The sequence below is a fragment of the Glandiceps talaboti genome, chromosome 9, assembly GCF_964340395.1.
Source record: "Glandiceps talaboti chromosome 9, keGlaTala1.1, whole genome shotgun sequence".
Taxonomy (NCBI): Eukaryota; Metazoa; Hemichordata; class Enteropneusta; family Spengelidae; genus Glandiceps; species Glandiceps talaboti.
The window spans coordinates 17419190-17438623 of NC_135557.1; the positions used below are offsets into that span (position 1 = coordinate 17419190).

Sequence of the window (19434 nt, forward strand, 5' to 3'; positions counted from 1 at the left end):
CCTAAGCTTTTTATCTTTCACGATCCAATTTGTCAAAATCAGGTTCGATATGTTTACTTTAGAGAAATATACATGCGATGAAAATTATATGACGTGCATCTGAATTTTTACATAGCTCAAAATCTGGTTCCTAAGATTACCACTTTCAAGGGGGTACGTATTTTTCAAATGACTGTCGCGAGGGAAGAGGTGGGGGTGGGGGTGTTACACGCAATACTGGGGGGGGGGAGGGGGTCACCAGACCGTATCCTAGGTTTACCTGGTTTACCAATAAAATTCTTCTCTGTCGTTAATGGCGTATGGTCGTTGTTTTATAAAACCACTCACTTTCCATCATTTACGTTGAAAATGTTATTTCAAGACTAACAAAGACAAAACAAGCCCTTTAAGCGACGTCGATCGTCTCACGCAATGCTTCTTGGAACAGGAAAATCGACTATTAAATCATTTTAATTGGCCCACATATACCCTTTCGCTGACTTTTCATTATTGAACACTGCCAAAAGGGTTATATATAGTAGGCGTTTGATAGTACGGCTCATTTCACGGCACGATCTAATATACATTTTTCAAATGTCACTGTCTCTGTGCGGAACCATCGAAGCACTGCCAATATTCACCAGCAACAAACTGAACTGCACGTCGATTTCGAGTGTTGAGTGGTACCACAGGGAGCAGAAGGCATATCAATGTGAATATTTGTACAATTTTATGTTCAATAAAAAAAATAATACGTTGAGTACATTATCTTCATATTTAGCTGTTATCAGCTGTTCCTCAAAGTGTACACACAAGATGTTAACTCTGCCACACATCTATCCTGTTTGAAAACATTCGCCGTCTATATACGTACATATATAGCGGTCTGAGCTTATCGTAAGAAGATACCACCATAGACGTTGGAGAGCTCTCTGCAACGTCTATGGTACCACACACACTCTTTACTTATCAGCTATAAAACGAATAAAACGCAGACTGCTCAACCCAAAGTGTTGTCATACCACATACAGTTTATGATTATATCAAAGTTTTGACTAAAATTGATAAAAGTGGATCTCCGAGTTTAACAATTTCATAGATAACGACCACAATTATGAAAACACATTTTTCCTCACCAAATTATTACAATTGGGACTATAAAAAAAATCATGAGTGCACCATGTTATGAAATCCATCCACAGCGATCCACCCGTACATCCATCATATCCGTCCACTACAAGGATCAATACGACCGGTAAGTCCACTAGAAGGATCAATCCGTCCGTCAATCGTCCACTGCATGGATCCGTCCTCCCGTCAGTTCGTCCACCCGTCCACTCCATGGATCAATCCGTCCACCCGTCCGTGAAAACGGTGCAAAAGTACCGTTATTGTACGTCACGTACATATAGGACAGACTGGAATACAAAAAAAATACCAAATTCTCATCATAAGGCACACATGCAGACAGACAGACAGACAGACAGACAGACAGACAGACAGACAGACAGACAGACACACATGAGACTATAGAAAGACACATGTTCTTTTCCAGTCTCTTCACTGGGGGACACATTACTAACGTTATAAACTAACGTTGCAATATATTAACAGAAACAAAAATCCTTTCTCGTAAAAAACTTGGAATAATGGCGCCAGTCTTACAGTATATGTACCAAAGAAATAACAAATGACTCATGAACGCGAATTAGGGATGTGCATATCACTTTATACGTGTAATATGGGGATTGATTGATGAAAAGGTACGTATGACATCAAAATAAATCAAATGTTAGGGTAAAGGTGATCTGTGTCACTTGAAATACATAAAATCACAGATCATAATCAATAGCATGACAGAAAAGAGAAATATTGTAAAATAAATTATCAATATATGTGTTATGTTGACTTGATGTAATGCGATGACGTCACAAACGATATGTGAAAAATATATATCGGGTAAGCTAGAAGTGAGTGAGTGAGTGAGTGAGTGAGTGAGTGAGTGAGTGAGTGAGTGAGTGAGTGAGTGAGTGAGTGAGTGAGCGAGCGAGTGAGTGAGTGAGCAAGTGAGTGAGTGAGTGAGTGAGTAAGTAAGTGAGTGAGTGAGTGAGTGAGTGAGTGAGTGAGTGAGTGAGCGAGCGAGTGAGTGAGCAAGTGAGTGAGTGAGTGGGTGAGTGAGTAAGTGAGTGAGTGAATGAGTGAGTGAACAAGCTAAGCGAGAGAACGAGCGAGCGTGTGGGTGATGGTTGCAAGTGAGTCAGTGCGTGCGTGCGTGCGTGCGTGAGTGATTGAGCGAGTAGGTATTAAGTGAGTCAATGTGTGTGCCTGCGCGCACGTGGCTGCGTGCGTGTGCGCGCGAGTGTGGGTGAGTGAGAAGATAGTGCAAAATGAATGACTTAAATTCCCTTGCTAATCCTATGTACACACTACAATGTTTTTTTGATATGATGAAATGATAAGTAATGGCGTCCGAAATTAGTAGTTCGATTTTGATTCAACAAACAGGAATTCCATATACCATGATTATTTTTTTATAAACGCAGTTTATGATTTGTGTCGTGTACAACTTGACCTATTCTATAGGGTGATGCAGTAGTAATTCAAGTTGATTTCCCTAGTGCAATATAAAACAGGGCTTCGATCATTTCGAAGACGCCATCTTTATCTACATGTAATATATATTTGTACATAAAACAGTCCAATTGAATTTAAAATGACCCTATAACATGCATTCAAGTTGTATTTCATAATGTATCTTATTATGTTCTCTACACACCTGATATTATTAATAATTTATGGATGCATTCTAATATTTTGATATTATTCTCAATAGTTTTCTTAGTACAGTCAAGGAAAATGCGAGAGCTTTGTGACTACGAGTCGATAGACGACTACTGGCAATCCTTTAGGTCACGAGTATTTTCCAGTTGAATGAAGAAAAATATTGGGGAATAATATAATTATACCTCCTCAAGATGGAAAATAGGGAAAGGTAATGGCATTTTGGAACGTTTTGACTCATGTTTCGAGCACTGTAAAACCAATGACCTAGACACGGGTTGTTGTGAGGAAAAACGACCAGGGTATACCGTATTTTCTGTTCAAAGACAATATCTTGGTTTGTGTACCACATAATATGTTATCCTTTGCCTCTTTCATCCAGACGAGATGCTGGTGGAGTGGGGGTGGGGGTGGGGGTGGTTGTGAGGGGTCCGCACAAAACGGGGACACTCTTAATGTGTGCCAACACTCTTCATAATATGGTGACCCCATTTTCTGTCCAATTATCTCTCGTATGTTGTGCATGCAATATGGTGAAACTACACACAGATAAAAGATAAGGGTAGATTTTGTAGTGTTGGACTAGATCGCTGTCGACATAGTACAGTATTGCCATGCAATTCACTACTCCACGCTGACTCCATTTCGGGATGTTCTAAAAAGCCACGTTTGTCTGCTTTTGTGAAAAACTGAAGAACCATTCAGTTTGGAATCATCAGTACTAATATGGTCTGATATGTGCAACAGAAGTTTTAGTTTTAGATTGTTCTGCATAACGAATGGCGTCACGGTTGCGTATTGGACTGTGCCGTAATAGAGCTCGAGGTTGTGTTTACGACGATGCCATCCATCCATCCATCCATCCATCCATTATCCATCCATCCATTAATCCATTCATCCATCCATCCATCCATCCATCCATCCATCCATTATCCATCCATCCGTCCATCTATCCATCCACCCATCAATCCATGCATGCATGCATCCATCCAACCATCCATCCATCCCTCCCTCCATCCATCCCTCCCTAGTCCTCCCTCCCTCCAATCCATCCATCCATCCATTTTCCATCCATCCGTCCATCTATCCATCCATCCATCCATCCATCCATCCATCCATCCATCAATCCATGCATGCATGCATCCATCCAACCATCCATCCATCCCTCCCTCCATCCATCCATCCCTCCCTCCCTAGTCCTCCCTCCCTCCAATCCATCCATCCATCCATCCATCCATCCATCCATCCATCCCTCCATCCATCCATCCCTCCCTCCGGATCCATCCATCCATCCACCCACCCACCCACCCACTCACCCACCCACCACATGTTTGCCTAGCTAACTATATATAAATACGCACCATGATATAAAATAAGGTCTAGAAGTGTAAAAGTAACAAATAATATCCAGTCCTTATCAATCAATATAATCCTTAATAAATAAAATGATATAAATATGAAATAAAAGCCTTATTATATCTAGTAGCGGATTGAAATCATAACTATGCTTTAAAAAAAACCTACAATAATACACAATACTGGCTAAACGCTCCAGTCGAGTCACGGCACATTGAAGTCTCGCGAGAAATAGTGGAGGCAGAAACTGATATCAACTTAAAAAGACAGATTATAAAACTGTTTTTCCAATCTGTAATGGCTGTACATCTGATAGGAAGAAATAAACAACACAGAGACCATATGGAAAACAAAAGAAAACATAACTACCTGAGCTACTCAATCACACGTGAAAAAAGAATCGAAAAAAATCAAATTAAAAATCTACCTACCCTACCTATTCTAAAAATCAGCGTTTTCGGAACCACATATATATTTAGGTTTTTGATATTATGAATACAAACTTAGTAAAATACAATTTTTTTTTCAAATTAGTTTTTGACACAGTGTTCCGTGCATTGCTACAGATGAGTTTGTGTAGTTCATGGCGTTGATACGGTGGTGGCGTGGCAAGCAGACGTTTTAACAACTCATGCAATTTGTAATTATAAACTCTTCCAACAACTCGCCGTACTCCCAGTCAGGCGCCGAGGCACGCGTACGAATTGATGTCACCTGATCGTAGTATTTATGCCCAATCAGACCAAGAGAAATAACACGGTGGGCGTGGTCACATCTCGCAGCCTAGCAGCGCGGTGTATGTTGATTGTTTATTTGCATACAGCTGTCACTCTTATTTACTGAACCCTGATTATTTAGTAGTCTGACGTCACACGTATACTATTAATAGTCATGCTGTAACAACATACCAAAGTCTGGCCATGGCGTGGATGCATGGACGTCGAACCGGCGTAACAACAACAGAAATTTGAAAGAAAAAGCGATGCAAATCAGCTGAAATTGCCTAAATAAATCACATGCTAAAATTCGCATTTTCCTATTGTTTGAACCGAATGAAGTGTGTATTCGTGATGATTGTTCTGGTAGTGAAGGAAGGCTAACTGCGTAGTAAAATAGCGCACATTCGGCCTAAGCAACAAGGGTATATTTAGATCGACGTCAAAACGCGACTGTGTATTGGCTGCATACATAATTATGTTTGTTCCTATCGAGTCTGTGACGTGTTGGATCCTGCCGCGCCGGTGAGAAAAATGATCCATCACTCGCTTAAAATGCATGCAGTTTGGATGCTCAGGTACTGATTTATACCCTAGCAGCAGATCTAAAGACTGCACCAGCTAAAACCTTTCCACGGAATTTCTGGAGCATAATAGCGGATGTATCATCTCGGCAAAGCCTGGAATGAGGGGCGTGTCCTTAAAAAACTGAATAAACACTCCACGTGATCACATCAGGAAATGTTGAACCAATTAAACAAGAGAATCAATATGAGGTTGATCACATGGGTGGTAACTGACGAATCAGATCTTTCGTTTTACAAGGGCATCCGCTCATTCACCTTTTTTAGTGTCCATTGCATCTCGAGCGAAAAACACCGACTTTGTCCCATTCTGCCGATATTTGTCGAAAATTAAGTGAAATTTGAACGTTTTGAATAGGCAACCTGATGCATCTGGATGGTCTGTGGTCCGTCAGCAGATACTGAGGTAAAATATCTAGGCATCGCGAAAGTTTTGAGTGTATGTGTCGATTCACGGTGCTTTTGTGTATTTGTGTGTCGATGGATTTTTGCCCGCATTGTATGTACGATCTAGATGACGAAACGAGATCGTTCACCGTCAGCAGTTTCTTTTGTTATTTCCTTCCTAGTTGTGGCGCCATGCTATCCAAAATTGGCCAAATTTATGCTCGAGACATACCAAAACATAGAGTTCGTCAGATATGCGTTGATGTTACGATTAGGGGATGCATTTGATTGAGCTTGTTGGCAACGATGATTTAATTTATTTTTCTCAGGCCATTTTCGGGATTACGGCTTGCCCTTATGTCAGTATGGCCTTGTTACTCCGTCTCGAAATCATGCAAATTAAACCCTAAACACTCGTGACCTTTGGTTTCCTCCGAGTGTTCAGACAGTTTCCTACGATTTCCTGTGTTTTTACAAAAAATGACCCAGTGGAAAAGCGAATTTTCTACCATTTTTCCGATAACGTATGAGCTGTTTTGTTACTTGCATATCCAATTGAATAATTTGCTGTCAGACAACACCCCTTCTTGCTACATACGTGTGCGTGGTGCCAGTAATCCGCTGTGTATAGTATAAATTTTCAGTACCAGATATGCATCGAAATTAGCATTTTAGTATTCTATGCAGTTACTGAAGACCGCTAGTAAAAAGGAATATTTTTTATCCTGCGAGAAAAGTATTCGGGTAGTCGCACTATGCTATGTCGCGAGGAGAATTTCATTCATTGTGTCGCGGGCAGTGACACCAAATACATAGTACGCATGCAAGGTGTCTCATACTTGTGTGGAAAATTTATATTTTGTAGGACAAAGGAAAAACATGAATCGCAAGGTAGAGAAGTCGCGACGGAATAAAAAATCGCCGCCATACGGAGCCAAAGACGACTCCCCAGCTCCGAGTGGTGCCAACAAATACAAGTTGAAACGTAAAGGAACCGATCACAGTGAAGATGAGAGCGACGCAGAGGAGCCACATTTTGCAAACAGGAAGGGAAGGGCGTCACAAAAAATGTCGCCAAAGCACACGAGCGTCATAGAACGGCCTGTAAGTTCACCAGGACAGAGTCGAAAAACACCGAAGCTTAAACCAATTACAAGAAAAAAGAAACTTAACCCTGAAGATACTGAATCTGACGAGGAAAGCCACACTTTGCAGAACAGCAACAGTAATAGTAGTAGCACTGTGAGTGTTGGTACAGAGGGGGGATTCGACAGAACTCCTCTAATACCGGGAAATGTGAAAATGCAGACACGGAGAAATTCTTTTGATGAAAGCGGGTTTCCTCATGTTAAAAAACTAGATGTCGATTTTAAGACTTACAAAGGTCACAAAGTGTTGGCCAAACGTGAAGGGTCTTTTCAACCAGGGATTATAAAACAACATAAGAAAAATAAAGATTTGGGTATACTTTTTAATGGTGACAGAAACTTAACATATTTCAGTGATGTGATGATGAGCCGTAGTATTGATATCATCAGTGATACCATCCCTTCACCTGGTAGTGTTGCCGTGGGAACTAGAGTTTGTGCTAAGATCAGCCAGGATGAGAGCATGTTTTGTGAGGGTATAGTTACAGATGTGAGCTCCAGGCCATTGTCATACCACGTTGCCCTGGACAATGACAAAAACGAGGTTGGCTCAGGGGAGGAAGGGGAATCTGTATGGGTTCCGCGACAAAATTTACGCTTGCTTAGAGCACCTTGGGAAGCGGAGAACGCACCACAAACTCAACCCGTACGGCAGTTGAAGTATGAATTTGAAAAGAAAGAGGAAATGCTGATAGATAGTGATGAATCGGGCAATGAACTGATGAAGAAAGAGTATATAAGTTTTGAATCAGGTGGAAGTACAGCGACCTCACCACATCCCATGTCTGGCTCCTCCGTAAAACGAGGTCGCAGCAAAGAGAGGAAGCCGCCAACTAAGAGGCGTGAAACCAACAGTCGTAGCAGCACAGTGTCATCAGAAAGAAGCAGTAGTACAGTTTCCCCGGCAACAACACCACAGCCAAAATACAAGAAAGGTGATGTGGTATGTGCACCGAATGGAATCAGAAAGAAATTTAACGGGAAACAGTGGCGTCGACTCTGCTCTAAAGATGGCTGTGCCAAAGAATCCCAACGCCGGGGCTACTGCTCACGTCACCTCTCCCTCCAAGGCAAGCGACTCCAAGATCCAGGGGGAATCCCAGGCAGACGAAAGGGACTGATGAAAGACCAGGAACTGGAATGGGAAGATACTGGAACATCTCAGAGTGATTCCAGTATAAGAACAGGTTGGTCTTCACTTTATTTGATATCAATCTTGACTTTTTTATTTTTTATTTTTTTTATTTATTTCCATTTAACAGTAACAGTTCCTCATTGTTAGTGATACTTCAGTAATGGTTTCTGAAGTGTCTAGCTCAGCTGCATATCTTAGATTTGTGCAGATCAGTCATATTCCCATCAGGTGTATGCCTGTACATGAACATACACATGTGTATGCACACTTAATGCGCATACTCTTTGGCACATGCAAATGTCACAAAGTATATGCATATATGTTTACATTATCTATCTATCTATGCACACTTAGATGCACATACCCTTGGGACATGCAAATGTCGCCAAGTACACACACCTATGTGCACACAGATGCACATACTCTTTGGGACATGCAACTGTCACAGAGTACATGCATATTACATGGTATACCTATGCATGCATAGATGCACATACTCATGGGACATGAACATGTCACTAGGTATATTCATGTGTACATTGTATACCTATGCAAACATAGGTACACTAGGTGCATCTATGTGTACATTGTATACATGTACCTATGCAAACATAGGCGCACATACTCTGAACATAGGTGCACATGCTCTGAAGATGTGATGGGGAACATGTATATGTACATTGTATACTTGTGCACATGGGCAGTCTCAGGCAATACATGTACTGTATGTACATGGTGTGTACATTGTGTTGTACTTGTATACCCATGTACATATGCAGTGCTTAGGACATGAAAATGTCACATTGTGTTATATACCTATGTACACATGCTCTGAACTGTCACCAGGTACATCTACATGTATGTGTACATTGTAAATATTAATTGCAAGAAGGGAAAATCTGTATTTGTTGCATTGCATGAAATGTTTCACAATCAATACCTGTACATGTATGTATGATGTCAATGCATGTATATCACATGTTCCAATGGAAGGTATATCTGCTGTACAAACTAAATGACATCCTATTCTGACTATTGGTAGTAAGTAATATTACTGTTGTATAATGTTGTGGCATCTCTGAAGTTTGTGCAAAATTGCGCCCTTCTTCCAGTTTCCACCATGTTTACCAAATTGCAAGAAATTGTACAAATGTTGTATTGCAATAGAAGTAATTTGGCAAGAATATTGTGCAGAAGAAAAAACGTTCGATTTGATAATTTGAGTATGGTGATTTGTCTTTTTTATTTATTTTTGCGAGAGAACTTTTGAAAATATACAAAGGATGCTTCTGTGTATGTTATGTATTCTATATAAACAAAACTGACATGTTTCAATCCACACCCAAATACAGTAAGGCTCCATTTTTAGGTCTTATCTAAGTGACATGTCATTAATCAATGAGTTGTGCCATACACTTTATTTTCACAATGACAACCAGGTCAGTTGTTGTCTCCCGTGCTTTCAATGGTCACTGTCTTTGGTTTACTATTGTGGTTTGTTGTGTGGTTCCTTTTGTTCTTCATGTGTGTCTGTTTTCTCGTTTTTCCTCCGAAATGAGATGACGTATTTTCCCTTTCGTAAGAAATGTGTCATCATTTTTAAGTGCATGGTCATCACACAGCTGAAAGTATTAGTTTTATTTGTGGTGTATTGTAACATTTAGGTGTAGTTTTTAATTCAGGAAGTGAAACAGTCCTGATTTTACTAGAAAATCCCCCTTGACCTTGGTGCTGTTTTTGTATGAAATATTTAAAAATAGGTAATGGGTGATTTTGCCATGTAATGAAGCAGCATAGCTAAATTGGTGATATATTGCGATACGTTGAAATGTCAGTATTTTCAGGATGTAAGATTGGATAGGTCAATGTATGCCGTGTGCATGCTGCATTCAGTCTCTTTGTTGACATCAGAGTGCTAGCTACTACCATATCAGCTTGCTATCCAGGCCTGGCTTACATACTGTGTCATGATGTATGCAGAACAGCAGGCTCATTGTAATATTTAATTAGGTTGGGGTCATTTGCATAATGAGGTATTCAATATCCCCTGTATGTAATCAGATCACAACCCCTGATTCTTCAGTCAAGATTAACATTTTCTCTCATTTCATTATTCAGAAAGGGGTGGGAAGCATCCATTTGAGGGGTCAATAATCTATTTACTAGTTTTCCTTGCATTATTATGAAGGGGTGGGAAGGATTAATTAGAGGGGTGAATGACACAAATCTGTTCATAGTTGGTTTGATTACTATTTTCCACTTTCATTATATAAAGGGGTACGAAGCATCTGTTGGAGGGGCATCTGCTACAGTAAATCTATATTATTCAATCAGTGTGTACATATGTGTGTTGGGGAGAAGGGGGGGGGGGTGTTAAGTATATTTGGAAAAAGAACATCTGCAATAAATGTGTTCATCGTTTATGTCATTCATTAATGAAAACAGCCAATATCTTGAACAGATGATACAAAAATTATAATGTGTGAAAATGGCCTTTCAAATCAACATTCATTGTACAGACAGTGGGAGGTGTTAGGTAATAAAATATAATTACTTTATACTCTAATAGTAGTCCCCAGATTATGTGTAACATATTGTATTCATAAATTTTTGGAGAATTTTCATTTGAAGGTTAAAAACGAGATGTATACAAAAAATGTCAGTGTAAATCATGAAATTTCACAAAAGGCTTATTTTTTGCTAATTTTGCTGGAAAACAAAAATGGAAGAATAAGTAGTGACTAAAATGCCTTCTTGTACATAATGTACTGGTTTTGGGAATTAGTGAAAATTAGTCTTTGAAAAGTTGCTGAAGACTGTAAAAATGTCCAGATATCAAAACTGTCTTCAAATGGTAGTTTGAATCATTCTGTGAAAGATGTCTTTGGGCCATATGTACATTGTAGTGTTCCTAATATTAACATGTACTTTGTATATTCTCTTGTTCACTTTTAACACAAACATTTATTTAACTTTATGTTGTTGGGTTGTTTTCCATATTTTTACAAATTCTCCAAAAAATTCACAATCAAGGAAAATTACAGAGACTTGATTCCCATGAGAAAATCGATGGCATTTTGAACCACGTGTGGCATGGCATGCATTGCTGTGTAAAATTTCCAGGTGAATGCAGGGATGATTTCTATGTCCGGAAAGGAATGAAACAGACTGAAGAATTCTTGATATTACCCAAATAGGTCATTACTACGCCCTAGGTGTTGGACAACAGGACCCTGGAAAATTGTAGATGAAGAGTTAGACTTAGAGATCAGGGTTTGAGTGTGAAGGGTGGTAAGAAGTTGAAATCTTCCCCAATTCCCTTGATACTTTACTACACGGTTTCCCTCCTAGCCAGTTTACTGCACTGTCAAGATACATCGTTAGCAGGGTGTTACTTCTAGCCTTCGTATAGCCTGTTTACTGCGCTGTCGAGATACATCATTAGCAGGACGTTACTCCTAGCCCTCCTATAGCCGGTTTACTGCGCTATCGAGATACATCGTTAGCAGGGCGTTTCTCCTAGCTCTTGTATAGCCTGTTTGCTGCGCTGTCGAGATACATCATTAGCAGGGCATAACTTCTAGCCCTCGTATAGCCGGTTTAATGCACTGACGAGATACATCATTAGCAGGGTGTTACTCCTAGCCCTCGTATAGCCAGTTTACTGCGCTGTCGAGATACATCATTAGCAGGGCGTAACTTCTAGCCTTCGTATAGCCAGTGTACTGCGCTGTGGAGATGCATCGTTAGCAGGGCGTAACTTCTAACCTTCGTATAGCCAGTTTACTGCGCTGTCGAGATACATCGTTAGTAGGGTGTAACTTCTAGCCTTCGTATAGCCAGTTTACTGTGCTGTTGAGATACATCATTAGCAGGGCGTTACTCCTAGCCCTCCTATAGCCGGTTTCCTGCGCTGTCGAGATACATCGTTAACAGGGCGTTTCTCCTAGCTCTTGTATAACCTGTTTACTGTGCTGTCGAGATACATCGTTAGCAGGGCGTTACTCCTGGCTCTCGTATAGGCTGGATACCTATATATACAAATTTGACCAGATATCTTCCTTTATGTCTTTTGGTCCCTACCAAAAGTTGCAAGTTTTACCAAATTTTCCCCATTTTTACCATGGTTCCCAAATATTTAACAGCAAGAAATACTGAAAATATTGAAAACGTGATAAATTAACAAAGAAACTCTCTGTCCTGAATCAGAATTAAAATTTGAACTCCGGTTGATATTTAGATCAGTGAGAGTTTCATATTCTTGACCCAAACCAAATGCCAAGAGTAAACTGAGTCATACCAGATTATACACATAGTATCCTGTTTTCCCCGACTAAATTAATCTGTTTAATGTCTTTGCCATTTTCCATGATATGGAAAGGTTGAATTTCAGGCGTGTGTTCCTTCCTCTGAGGGCATAAAGCTATCTTTGATGTGTGCATGGCATTTCGTTAAGAAACAACTTTAACAAGTGAGTGGAAACCACCATACTCTATCATTCCAGTACGCCCCCTCTAATCATTAAACCAGTTATACTACTACTAGTATTACAAAATGTTCGTGTTTGAAAATGAGTTCTTTTTTGCTTTTCCTACATTAGGGGTTGGATGGGGTGGGGGTGGGGAACTAAAGTAATGGTAAAAAAAGCTTGGGGTTGTTAGTGTGATTTGATCATGGGAGGCATTATGACACTGACAGGCAAAGAGTAATACCAATCGGATTAAAGTCCAATGTGAGAATACAACTGAATTTGTACATGTATTTTCATCATATATTGTAGTTTGTCTGATTTAGTTCTGTGAATGAGCACACACTTTTCGCCATGGAAAAACCCTCACTCCAGAACAAAAAAATTAACAGCAGTTATTCCCACATCAGGTTTTAATCAGATTGTAATAACACAAACTGTAAATGTCACAAGTCTTTTTTATTGTGAAATGAAGAAAACTAGCATATCCCCTGAGACTGAATATTCATTGACTTTGGTTCAATTGTTACAAATGAAAATTGTTACTGACAGTAAAACAAGTTTTGGGAATCGAATCCCAAATATCTGCTGATGTCTCATCACTGATAGTGTTGAACTACATGAAAGCTTATCCTTTGCAATCTACGATTGACATATTTAGTTTTATTACCGGTGTGTACGAGTAAGTTTAAAACTACGGCGTGGAATACGTTGAGATATATGTCAGGTTTTAAAATGGCAAAAATAAATCTACTGTTTTTAGTGCGACAGTAAAATGTACATATGGAGTGATTTTATTGTTAAAATTCTACTTCAGTGAGTTTTACTTAGTCATGAGAGGAACAAGTACATAGCTTGATATACACGTTAATCTAAATTAATGTATCACCATTTTTTATCTCTTATGTTAATTTATGCAAATTCTTATGCAAATGATCATGTTTTCCATCAAACCAGGGAGAACACTATAAAATTGGCAATGTTTCAATTTGGCTGAGTATGTGCTTAAGGTTTTTCTGCGAATATAAGTCGCTAAGAAACGTGTACATTTATATGTACTTTATGAGTTCCCACATTGTTATTGTTTTGCAAATCATATGAATAAATTATGCAAATGAGCCACCCTGCTATCAGAGTAATCCATGGAGAATACTGATGTATGTATTTTATATGAGCTGTCATATTTCTATATTGAAACGTATCAAGAACAGTTGCACTGAATATGGCTGGCCAACCAGATGAATTATTTACAATTACTGTCTAATTTCCCCTTGCACTGTCTGCCAAACAGTTGCCCTTAAATGATAGCCAAATTTTGTTGCTGTGAGTCAAAATGAGGAAAACTGAGATTTCTTGTGAGTCATCACATAGTAAGAGATCGGAGAAAACCAAATTTTGGTGCATCAGTTGTGTGCGTCAGTGTTGCGTCAAATTGGCTTACGTTAGTAGAGGGCACACTACTGCCAAATTAGAATGAAACTGTCACGTCTTAGAGAACCATTTTGAGAAATTTTTATGTCCCAAAATAAATATGACTACAGCAATAGGCAAGTTATAATGTTTCTTGATACAAAAGCAAGTTGCTTTTTTCATATCTACATTTTTTTCCAACCTGTTTACCAGTGTGTCTTTTAAGCCTGCCAGTTTGACATGCCACTGACACGCAAAATTTCTAGTGATGCACCAAAATTTGGTGTTCCCTTATTTCTTACTATGTGGGTGACTCACAAGAAATGCCAGTTTTTATCATTTTGACTCCTAACAACAAAATTTGGCTATCATAAGAGGGCACACTGCTGCTTACTGGGATATTAGTAATTCTTCCCATGCAACAAAAATAATAATTGAATCTCAGAAAAAAATGTTCAGTCGTGTGCTCCTTGTTACAGATTTGATCAAATTTTCCCAACAGATGCTTACAGGGCAGATGTCACATCGCTCTTGTTATCATCATGCAAAATTTACAGTACACCAAAGAGAAGTGTACATGTACATGTGCTGAAAATTTGATGAGCAAGATTATGTCGAATTTTTGACCTCCAATATCATTTTACCAAGGAGTGACATTCTAGTCAAATAACAATGCCAATCTGTTTAAAATGTGATTCAAAATACTCACATTCACTATTGCTATTTTGCTAAATGACATGTCCGTGAAATGTAGTCAGGTTTTAAAACTTGTAAAAAGCTTCCGCAAACACCTTAAAAATTAAATGACAGTTTTTCAGTCAGTTCCTTTTGTATTTATTTCAAGAGTTTTCGGGTATTTCCGGTCCCACCTACATGTACATGTAGCCCACGCCATCAGAATTACTACTGTCTGCCATTGCTTACTGCAATGTATATTAACTGGCAATGGCATGAAACTGTCCTCACTATGACGTCATAATTCCCAAAATTATAAATTATTCCCCAATATTTTTATTCATTCAGCCGGAAAATACCCGTGACCTACTCTACTCGTCTGTCGACTCGTAGTGAGAAAGTCCCATTAGATCACTCATATTTTCCCTGGCTGAACAAAGAAAAATATTGATATCCATACTCTTTATATCCATACATCTTAAGCAGTGGAAACTGTTTCCATGACAACATGTTAATTAAAAGAGATAAGTAGGAGAGGCAGCGGGAGCAAATTGATATCTGAAAATGATACCTAGCTGGAACTTTCATAATTTATGTGAACGAAAGATGAAATGGTAACAGATTTTAACTCAAAAAATGACCATACAATTATCATACATATAATAGTAAAGTTAGAGAAAAAAATTAGATTCAGTTTTATTCATTAGTTTCCACGGTGATTATTGTTGATTTGAATATTTCTCATGTGGTGAATTAGTATATAAACTGCAGCGTACATTTTGTAGCAAGGTTTGGGAATTCATTTGTTGTATGTGCCCCAGAGATAACGCCCACACAGGGAGTCAATATTTCATCATTTGAGATGAGTCTGCATGTACACATAAATCCTAAAATTGTACAGTATTGTGTTGCTTAGATACAAGATGAAATCAAATTGGTTTTACACACCTAACCAGGAACTCTGGCATTCTTGAAAGATGTACTTCCAATTTAGACATCTCTAAATACAGAGATTAAGTTCACAAGAACATGACAACAATAATAACAATGATGTCATCATTGTGTATTGTGCATCGTCAATATATATAAATGTGAGATGTGCGTATGGATTCTGAAATTATTTATTTATACATTTATTTTTTTACCTTCTCAAGAAGAGAAACAAAAAAACGACACAATTCATGACAGTCGTACAATACAATACAATACAATGTTAAAATGGCATCAACAACATTCTAAGAATTTGACAACTCTATGGATCCTTCGCATATAAAAAATCCAAATTTTGAAAAAAAAAATCTAAATTTTGTAACCTAAAATATTGAATTTCATTAAAAAGATTTCATGGACTACCTCTGCTTCTGTCTTGAGCCCTATATATCTCAGACCCAAAGACAATGATGTAGAAGGTTGCTCCTACATGTATTCTAATTTGAGTCTCCCCTTTCCATTTAATGGTATGTTCCAATTTTAGCATTCTCTCTTTTCTGATAACAGTATGCCCCAAATACAAGCAGTGCTCTAGGAGTAAAACAAACACTGTGATATCAAATGAAAACACTTTTATTTAACAAAGATGAAATGAATGAAATAAAAGATAAATAGTGCTTTAGAAAATTTATCCTTTTTTGCTTGCAAGCTGTGAATGGAAACAATGTACAATATTAGAATTGTAGACATTCATGAAATTTTCCAAATTTGAATAGAATTCATTGATGGTGACCTCTGGGATGGTAAACAATATGTTCATGGACAAATTTGAAAATTACTACAAAATGTGTCATGGGAGCAAACTTGTTTGTTTAGTCCTAACTTTTTGTGTGTTAATTCTGGTAATTTCAATGTATGTTTTTGGCATGTCCTCAGTGTAGTCAAATAAGAACAATAGCCATAGCGCTTCCCTGGCTGTTGTTGTCGTAGTAAATAACTCTCTGACAGGCTTCATTTATGGGCAAAGCATTGAATGCAAATTATATGTTAATTAACTCATTTGCATAGCCCCACCCATGTCCTTTTATGGAATACTAGTAGCTCCCCAGTCATGCATGGCGTATTACTACAAATCAGCTGATGTGATTAGTGATGTCATTGCCAGCCTTGCCTCAGTGATACTCCATTGAACTTGGCTGAATGCCATGTAGATTGTTTACCTCACTCCGGACTCCACCCATCCCCACCCCACCAGGCGTCACATTATCTCTATTCATCCATTGCTTTCAAAATGATATTGCAATTAACTGAATTGAAATGAAAAGGTTGATTTGTTAGTAATAGCAGTGGAATGCAACAGTACAAATGTACTATGTAGCAAATGATAATAAATTATGTACATGTAGGTCCAAATCTACTTGAATCAGGAATGTCGATAAATTTTGAAAGACTGATTTTCAGTCCATACATACCTGTGCCCTCTCCTTTTTTGGTGTTCTTTCTCACATGTTGAAACAAAATGTCAGTTTTGAAAGAAGTGTAACTGTCAGTCTATATTTTATTTTTAACATAATATTATTTATAACATGTCAACTGTACTGTACTACAGGTATTGTACAAAGAGTGTATACCCGTAAGATACTGTGTGTCATGTTGTTCACCCCTATCAGACTTCTAAACTGTCATATCCTACATGCATAGGCTATGAGTATATTTGTTACATTGTATTTGTGTAAGTGTTACAATTTAGGAGAAACCTAAAATTCTTAAGTGACACGGCAGTAAGGTATAACAGTCAAAATTCTCTTGTATCTATCTGTCCAAAAAAATTGGCACCAAAGTACAAAGGAATGTTTTTGTGCCATACACCAGAATTGAGAATATATAACAAGAGTCCAATAAATCAGAATGTGTATATATATATAGTGAGTCAGCACTTCTTAGAAAAATGTCATTGTAATGGTTACGTGGAATTTTATTTGTGAAATTCATGGTTTTACATCAGGGAAAATTTATGACATCATTTCCAAATGTGGTTATATATCTACAAAATTTACTTCTTTAGAAAATTTACAGGATGTTTCTGGGTCATTTATTGATTACATATAAATCCCCAGTAACTATATCTTTTTTGCTATATTACAGAAAATAATTTGTGTTATATTACAGTATAATCCGTTGAAATACAAACAAATGCTTTCGTTTTAGCACCCCTACCCAATGATATCATTTATTTTAACTGTTTCCATATATGATGTGTATCACTGCAAGTCATCAGTTTATCATGATAAAATTACCATAATTAGTGTTTATCAATAGGTAAGAATATAATGGCCTTATTTTGTTGTGTAACTGCTACAATATGGCAATGTGGTTTCTCTCAATTTTGAGGAAAGTGGGTCAGTTTGTTATTTATCCGCTATAAATTCAGTGCAAATATGACATGAATCGCCGTGTAGTTTAGCACCTTAGTGAGCTTTTTTTGTGAAGTTTGATTTAAATGATATGGAACAGTTAAAAAATGTAAAATTCACAGAGGGTAATTTATTGTGTTTAGGTGATAAGTGTTGTCGTATGCAATGTGAGTTAGAAATGTTTTACATGTATTTTATGAACGTGACATTTACATTCAGTTCACTATATGCCTGAAATGATGACTCACCAACCAACCAACCAACAACAACAAAAGCTATGTTCATATTAGGACATTCTTGCAGGTTGTAAAGATAAATAGATTTATCACCATGAAAGGTGTAAATTACATGTACATTTAATTATTTTTATATTTAAATTAATACATTATTAATTAGTGATGAAAATTTCTACTCGGAGTCAAAAAAATTCTTGGAAGTGTATCCAACATTTTTGTTGACATCTTGTCAGTATCATCATGGGTTTACTACTTTTAGGATTGTGAGTAGAAATTCTCATTACGACTGGGGAAGTATGAACCCAGAGACCACGAACATTCTTACATTATTAGTATAATTAACAAATATACATTAGTATTATTTATTAATAATTTTGTCCATTGTCTGTGTCTATTCATACACCCTGACACTTTGTACAATGACAGACTGACACTTAGTTACAGGGATTTTCATGATGAAGCTTATTAATGAGTAGCTCATGAAATTTATTTTTGTTTTCTCATTTTGTCCATCATTCTACCCATAGTCCTTGGAATATACTTTTGCTGCAAAATATATCATTTTGCCTAGTTACATCCCAGATCTTGGAATGGACTTCTGTTGCAAAATATATCATTTTGCCTAGATGTTACACAAAATGTACATCCCAGATCTTGAAATGAACTTTTGCTGCAAAATATATCATTTTGCCTAGATGTTACATCCCAGATCTTGGAATGGACTTTTATTGCAAAGTGTGTCCTTTTACCTGGATGTTAAGTCATAGATCTGTTGGAATGGACGTTTGTTGCAAAGTACATGTATATCATTTTGCCTTGATGTTAAGTCATACATGTACATGTAGATCTTGGATTGAACTTTTGTTGCAAAATGTATCATTTTGCATAGCTGTTACATCCCAGACCTTGGAATGAACTTTTGTTGCAGAGTACATTTTGCCTGGATGTTAACTCATAGATCTTGGAATGAACTTTTGTTACAGAATATATCATTTTGCCTGGATTTTAAGTCATAGATCTTGGCATGAACTTTTGTTGCAAAATGTATTATTTTGCCTTGATGACAAGTCCTAGATCTTGTGGTTGGATGTCCGTTCCAGTTTATAATTTTGTAGACCCTGGAATGGTATGGGCTATAGTCCACAGAGACCCAATGTGTGACTGTTATTTGCCAACTTTACATTTCTCTAGGTTGCTAATGTTATACCATAGACT

General features: G+C 37.8%; 1 protein-coding gene across 1 annotated transcript in view; it reads left to right on the plus strand.

Moving 5' to 3' along the window:
- Positions 1–6871: 6871 nt before the first annotated feature.
- The window catches only part of LOC144439890 (protein capicua homolog), a 39806-nt gene continuing 27243 nt past the window's right edge, over positions 6872–19434 (plus strand). Inside the window, exon 1 of the mRNA XM_078129121.1 lies at positions 6872–8138. Within this exon, the coding sequence (XP_077985247.1) occupies positions 6872–8138 (1267 nt within the window). The remainder of the gene's footprint in view (positions 8139–19434) is intronic.